This window comes from Apteryx mantelli, chromosome 3 (genome assembly GCF_036417845.1).
Source record: "Apteryx mantelli isolate bAptMan1 chromosome 3, bAptMan1.hap1, whole genome shotgun sequence".
NCBI lineage: Eukaryota > Metazoa > Chordata > Aves > Apterygiformes > Apterygidae > Apteryx > Apteryx mantelli.
Window position 1 is genome coordinate 58,533,800 of NC_089980.1, and position 7,546 is coordinate 58,541,345.

Here is a 7,546-nt window from a genome sequence, read left to right on the forward strand (position 1 = left end):
AGCAAAATTACATGAGGCTTGTATAAAGATAACTGCATAGTTATGACCCTGTCAGAGGGGCTCCACTGCACCTATGCAAACAAAATAAGAGTCATGTGGCAGCAAACATGCATCTAGTGTTTTCTAAATGTCCTACTCGAGGCATCTGTACTTTCTCTTTCCTGGAAGGAAGGCTTCCATGAGTGTTCAGCCTCTTAGGGGGATGAAAATGGTTAAACTTTGAACCACGGGCTTAATACTAGAAGCCCAGGGTGTGCTCAGAAGCCCATCTGAAGGCAGTGAAAGAGTTACCTCTGGAGCCGCAGCCCCAGCGAGCCCGGCGTGATGAAGTGGATAAATATGTTCTCCATTCATCTGCCGCACAGCCTGACCTTGGGCCGCGGCAGAGGAAAGGCGGTCCCCGCTCCCGCGAACAAAAGACACGCGAAGGAGGGTGACTCAGGAGTCCTGGTGGCCCACGTGTGATGGATGGGACACTTCCGAATGATCACGTGGCCGGGCCCGGGAATCAGGAAGTGGAACCCTCTGCAATTCGCTAACTGCATAAAATTAATCTATACACTGCTCAGATACACTTTCCTTTCAACTGCCACATTCGGAAGGAAAACAGAAACGTTTTGAGGGAAATCTTTTCTCCTTGCCTTGTTATCTCTCGGAGCGCAGGCTGGAAGTTGCAGCCTGGCCTGCACTAGATAGCTTTTTCTAAGCAAACAAGAGTCCACCGTGGGGCAGGCTTCTAATTATTTTTCAATAGCTCTCCATGAAGCTATCTAAATAAGAAAGCTCTGGGAGGAGCAGTATGAAATGCTCAGGGTGAAACCTGTTCAATTCTAATTATCAAACGTCTCCTACGAGTAGGTCCTGTTCTGGTGAAACATTCCCTGAAGAAGCTCAAGTTGTAGGAATCAGGAGTACAAACGTGTCGATTTATGACAAACTCGTTTACTGTTGGCGCCGTTAACTTATGAACTGCCCAATGTCTCCTCTCTCTGTTTTCACAGGCGCTGCTGCTGGGTGGTAACTGCAGCTATTCCTCAACGGCCAGGAAATTTTTAGGCTGGGGCACAACACAGGAGCTCTCAGGATGGCTCAGTAGCGAATTAAAAATATGAAGTGGCTGTGACGAAGGTCCGCTGGGCGAGCCGTTCCCAAGAGGTGCCGCTGAGGCCGGGGACAGCCAAGCGGGCTGGTCCCCCACGAGAGGTCCCACGGGCAGCAGCCACCCCTGCCAGTGGGACAAGCCTTGGCCCCAGCGCCAGAGGAAGGGATCCAGGGGCTCTGTTGACATAATAAACCACTAGAGAGCACTCGCAAATGTATTTATACCCCTTTACTAAATGCTAGTTCATAAAAACACACGGTTGCCATGGCCTGGTTTACAGCACATCTAAAAAGAGAGATCCAAAACATACCAGGTTTTCTGAGGCCACCACAAAGGCTGTCAAAGCCGCCCTTGTGCTGCGCCTTTCCCACCCCCTTGGCCCTTGGCAGACAATAGCAAGGCAAGGGGAGGGGGAGGCCACGGCCTTCGGCCTCGCTTCTGCCCCTTGTCTTGGGAGCAGGTCACCCACCACCCCCTCGACTGCATTTCGGCCCTCCTCTCCCCTGCGCTTGCCCCTAATGTTGGCGTACTTTCAAGTACGTCAGGGACAGTGCTGAAAAAAACACTGATTCTGTCCCTGTATAACTGCACTTGCACTACTAGCTTTTTCTTTTATTTTAAACAGAAAAACACAAGAAGTGTTTAAAGCTCCTAGTTTCATTTTATTTAATGCCAGAAGTAAAAAATAGGTAAAAAATAGCAACGTGTTAGTTTAGCAGCTGGAAAGGAAAGCATAGTGCAGGTGATATTCCAGTAAAAAGTAACTCTAAAAATAAAAAAAAGTAATGAAAATGGGATTTGAAAAAAAAATAATCACACATTCTTCATTAAAACACTTTGTTTTAATACTACACAAATTACAATATCACCTTTTAAAAAGTAATATTAACAGTAGCACTGTTGCAGCTGAAGCACTAAAATTAAAAAAAAAAAAAAAAAAGGTTGTAGCCCAGAAAACAGTAAACTGGTATAAATGGAGAATCCACTGGAGTGTTATTCTAAGTCAGTAAAGCAACAAAAGGGAAAAAAGCAACATTGAGTTCAACAAAAATGAGATATGTATAAAAAAACCTCACTGTTTTTAACCTTTTTTTTTTTTCCTTTTTGTTTTCTTTTGCAGTTATGAAGATTGATGGTATGGATGAGAATTAACTGGGATATCAGGACTGGAAGTCAGCTGAGCAAATATAGCCACTTTTAGATACTTCTTTTCCAGCTATGTTGTTTCTGTGCCACCACCTAGTATCACAGGCCTGAGAGTTTTCATCATTTAAACTACTTCAAAAACCACACTGAAAGAAACAGCTGGGCTTGCAATATATCGGTACACTTCCTTCAGACACAAGGTGAAGCGGAAGGCCTCTCTGGAGCGTCACGCCAACATCAGCCCCAAAACAAGGATCAGCTTTTCAGTAGCAGGACAAGATGCCCCTCTCTCTCTCTCTCTCTCTCTCTCATCTCAAGAGGCTCAAAGCTGGACCATCTGATAACACAGGAGGGTGTCCTTTTTATGTAGGCTTTTGTTTGTTTTTGTTGTTGTTTTTAGTAGGGATACCACCTTAATCATAAACATGAGCTTCATACTACATGAGGTATTATGCCAAGCAACTTTGAAGAACTTGTTACCATCTATCAGCTCAAAAATCCATTTTTTTAATAAAGTGCCTAAATACACATTTACACAGATCATAGTGGTTCCAAAGAATCCTTTACAGTTTTTATATATATATGTATATATATAGGTGTATATATATATAATGTGCATTTTCTTCAAATTGGCTAAATGTGTTTACATAAGACACCAATCTTGACTATAGGTATAAGTTTTAAAGCGTAATATTGACTCAATGAATTTGTTTATCATGCAAGTCTTATCTAATATTACATTGATCTGTAATATGGAACACAATGTAGTGGGTGTGCTCATTAAACATTTCATAAAAATTACTGTGCATGTGCAGTTCTGATTTTCAAATATTAATAATGACAATTTCTTTTAAAAAAGAAGTCTTCCAAAAAAGATCTACTCTGCATTAAATTGCAGTCTGAACATTATCACAATAAGAACAGTGGACTAAAAAGCATCCAATAATTCTTCAAATTATAGTCAGCTGAACAGACTTCTCCTCCTCGAATAGTAAAAGCATTTATTACTTTGTCCCAGGGAAGGGACAGCCTAGCCACCCTTTTGCTCAGAAACAACTGCTCATAACCGTGTTATAAACACCTAAACATAAGGGCTCATACAGCTGCAGCATTGCCAACAAACTATAAACAGCACAAAAACATCACTGTAAGACTCAACTATTTCTAGCAACCAATGATTTATTGATTTTAGAAGTCTGCTTGGTGATGCAGAAGCAGGATCAAAAGAAGTGGCTTTACAAAAGAGTTCTCCAAAGTAGCTTAAAAGGCAGGGCCATGGCCATTATGTGAAGCCCGAAATTGCTTTCATTTCAACCAGTTTATATTTTCATTTTCAAAGAATAGCATTAGATTTGTCTCAAGCACACGTAATAAGGAAATTACAGGTTTCCTCCACCCACATTTGGGCTGTCACTGATATGCCCAAAGGCGATCTGGCAGAACCTCAGTCACTGCTGTCATTGTACCACACTGTACCTGCCACTACTTGGAAATATGATGTAAGTGATAGTAACAATAGCAACAGTACTATAGGTGACTGATAAGCAAACTCAAAGTCCGCCTGCACTATCTGAAAATTAAAATAAAGTAAAAAAATTCAGTCTCTCCCCCACCTCCCCAGCATAGTTCAAGCAAACGAAAAAACATAAGTGATGCTGAAGACCTTCAGAGATGGCAGTGCTCTACTGGTGTACTCACCAGTAATATAATTAAGTTTGTCATCAAAATTCCGTATTATAGCATGTAACTGGTGAATAAATGCAGTTTTGTAATCTTACAACTGATCACGTGAACTGCGGTCAACTTTGCCTTAAAGAAAAAAAACAAAACAAAAACAAACCAACCCAAAAATCGCTAACTCAACAGCGCCTCTCAGACACCTCTCCACATCCTACTCTGAAGGCAACTTCCTTTGAGAAACACAGAGGAATTTTGGACTCGATCTGGCAGATTCGCTATTGCAACACAAGATGAACGTTTCCAAGAGAAACCCCTCATGCTCCCTAAGCTCACCTTGCCCACAGGATGCAACAACAGCATCCCCACATCAGCTATCGACTCTCCTCCCCAGCCGTCTCAGACCAAGCCTGCATGCTACCAGCTCTATACAACAGGGGCCAAGAATAAGGAATCACAGACAGTAAGGCAATCTTTACAATGTCAGAAAGTGTATTTGGCATTAAAAAAAAAAAAAAAAGAACGAAAGAAACAAGGGCATACAAATACAGCTAGAAGCATTTCTGGTTTGCCAAGTGCTCTCTAAAAAAAGCAGCACAAGTCACAGCCTACATTGAACAGTAACTGTCACCAGGGAAGCACAACAAATAGTTGCTATAACAAAAGGGGGGGAAAAAAAAAGAGAAGAATTAGAAGAAATGCCTTTATAATAAGTACATACCTTTTGTCTTCAAAAAATATAGAAACACAATGTATTCAAAAAAAATCAAAATTATACAGCCATGTTTATGAAGTCTACATTTCCCTTGTCTTGGAGATATATATATATTTATATATATATATTTATAGATATATACACAATTCAAGCAGTTTTAGTTTAAAGGTGACGTTGGGTTGTGAAAGGGGAAAAGTCACGAGTCCCTCTCTTTTTTCACTTTCACGTCTCCCGCGAGAATGGTGGCGATCTCGCCCTGCATGAAGGCCCAGGGGACGTTGGAGCCGACCAGGGGGCACTTCTCGCCGCTGGGGCAATACACCTCCCCGCTGGCGCCCTGCTGTTTGATACTTTGTCTGGAGCAGGGGAAGCAGAACTTGTGAGAGGGGACAGAGGGGCATTGCACAAAATGGGTGTCTTCCAGGCGCTCATGGCACAGGGTGCAACACAAGGGCACGCTGGCGGCAAGGGATGAGTCCGGCAGGCTGGTGGGGTGCACGGGCTCCAGCCCGCCCGCCGCATTGGCCCCCTGGCTCGCCACCTCCCTGCCGGGGCCCAGCCTCCTTTGGTTCATAGCAGAGGGCGAGGGGGGGCTGCTGCTGTTCCTCCGCGTGGTGGAGTGGACTTGGTTGGCATCTTTGGAGGCATGGTTGCCCCCGGCATTGTCCGCGACTAAAATGAGCGCGGCCATGGGGGACTGGCCGTTCTGGGCCGCCTCGGGCGGCGTGGTCCGGTTGGAGTGAGGCGAGGCGGTGGGTGGCGGGGGGGACATGAAGGAGGTGGCGGTCAGGGGCATCTTCATCCCGTCTGACGAGGTGGGCAGCCATGGCTGCGCCTCTCCGTTGATCTTCGGGGGTCCTGCTTCAGCCTCCGGCTCGGGCGAAGTCTTCCTTTTCCGGGCTACCCGGGCCCCTGGAAACGTGGAGGGAAGGGGAGGAGAAAGAGTGAAGAGGAAACTCAGTAATGACATGCCACTGAGCGCCCGCAGCTCCGAAGGGGAGCTGCTGCCACGCAACACCCCCAAAGGGTGGCACAGCCATCCCTGAAGGGTGCTATGACCGTCCCAAAGGGTACCTGCTGTGGCCGCCCCAAAGGGCGGCACGGCCGCCCCCAAAGGGTGCCGTGGCCATCCCCAAAGGGTGCCTGCTGCGACTGCCCCTGTCGTGCAGGCCCACACTCCCCAAACCCGAGTGCCGCCGCAGCGGGTGCACCCCGCAACACGGCATGGGGGCCGCCTGCCCTGCCCAGGGCCCCCCGCCCACCCCACGCACCGCCGGCCACCTCACCTGGCTTGGCCACGGCGCCGTTGGTCTCGTAGCCCAGGAGCCGGCCGCTGGGCATGCCCGGCTCCTTCTTGAACTTGCTGTCGAAGGGGGGCACGGCGTGGCCGCCGTGCTGGTGCAGGGCCAGCAGCGTGTCCCGCACCGTCTTGGGCTTGGCCAGCCACTCCTGCTCGCCGCCCGGCCGGGCCTTGCCCTCGGCGCCCAGCTCCGCCGCCGCCGCCGCCGGCAGGCTCTCGGCCGCGCCGCGCTTCTCCTTGCCGCCGCCGCCGTCGTGCTCCGCCGCCGCGCCGCCGCCGCCCGACGACGACGACGACACGGAGCCGGGGCGCTTGTGGCCCAGCTCGCCGGGCTGCCCCGCCGCCTGCCCCGCCGCCGCCGCCGCCGCCGCGGGCGGCTGCTGGGGGACGGGCACGGCCATGGGGGCGGGCGCCGCCGAGATGGCGGCCAGCGAGGCGGCGGCGGCGGCGGCGCGGCCGCTGAGGCCGCCGATGGCGGCGGGCAGCCCGGCGCCGTTGACGAGCGGCACCAGGGTGGGCGGCACGGCGTGCGTCCGCCGCGGGTTGGGGCTCTGCCGGTTGAGCTCGGGCGGCTCCTCGGGCTTGGGGAAGCCGTTGGGCACCAGGATGCCGTTGACCTGGCGGCCGCCGCCGTACTCGGCGCCCAGGCGCGGCGGCGGCCGCTCGGCGGCGGCCAGCGAGTAGCGCTCCAGGGGCTGCGGCGGGGGCCGCGCCGCCGCCTCCGCCGCCGCCGCCGCCGCCGCCGCCGCCGCGCTGTGGCCCAGCTGCTGCTGCTGCGCCAGGATCTCCTTGGCGGTGAGCGGCGGCTGCTTGGCGTGGGGCGGCGGCGGGGCCCGGCCCTCCTGGAAGCCGTGCGCCCGCTTCAGCTGCCGCGCCGTGTCGATGACGAACTCCACCCGGTCGGCGCCCTCGTAGTTGACGCAGCCCCGGCACACGGGCTCGGTGAAGTCCCAGATCATGGCCCAGGGCATGCGGGGCAGGTCGCACAGGTAGCACGACTGCCTGCGGGAAGCAGCCGCCACCGCCGCCGACGACATGTCCCGGCCCGGGGGCAGCAGCGAGCGCCCCCCGCTCCGGCTCCGGCCTCCGCCGCCTCCGCCCCTGGCCACCGGAGACCCGACGGCGAGGCTCGGGCTCCGCAGCCGCAGCAGGATCGTCCGTCAGCTCCCCTCCCCCGCCGCTCCTCCTTTCTCTCGCGAAGGCGGCGAGGGCCCCCGGCAGGCAGGGTCGCCGGGCGGGGGGAAGCCCCTTCCCTCGCTGTCGCGGCGGTCACCGGGCGGCGCGGGCGCTCATCGCCGCGGCTCGGCTCGGCTCACGCAGGGCTGCGGCCGCTGCCGCCCGCACGGCTCCCCCGCTCGCTCGCTGGCTACTACGGGGCGGCGCGGGGCGGCGGGGGCCGGCGCGGGGCGGGGCCGGCGCAGGGGCCGGGGCCGGGGCCGGGGCCGGGGCCGGCGCTGGCGGCGGCGCCGTGCCGTGCCGTGCCGAGCCGTGCCGGGCTCTCGCCGCCACCGCCGCCTCTGCTCTGCGCGCCGCCGACTCGGTTCTTCGACAGTGCCGGGCCGCGCCTGCGCGCTGGGCCCGCCCCGCCGCCGCCGCCGCCGCCGCC

General features: G+C 53.4%; 1 protein-coding gene across 1 annotated transcript; it reads right to left on the reverse strand.

Moving 5' to 3' along the window:
- Positions 1-1,743: 1,743 nt before the first annotated feature.
- Positions 1,744-7,319, reverse strand: IRF2BP2 (interferon regulatory factor 2 binding protein 2). The gene is made up of 2 exons (XM_067293469.1): positions 5,927-7,319; positions 1,744-5,552 (listed from the first exon to the last, which is right to left on the reverse strand). Exons 1-2 carry the CDS (start codon positions 6,975-6,977, stop codon positions 4,837-4,839), a joined length of 1,767 nt encoding a protein of 588 aa, XP_067149570.1. The 5' UTR covers positions 6,978-7,319; the 3' UTR covers positions 1,744-4,836.
- Positions 7,320-7,546: the final 227 nt, after the last annotated feature.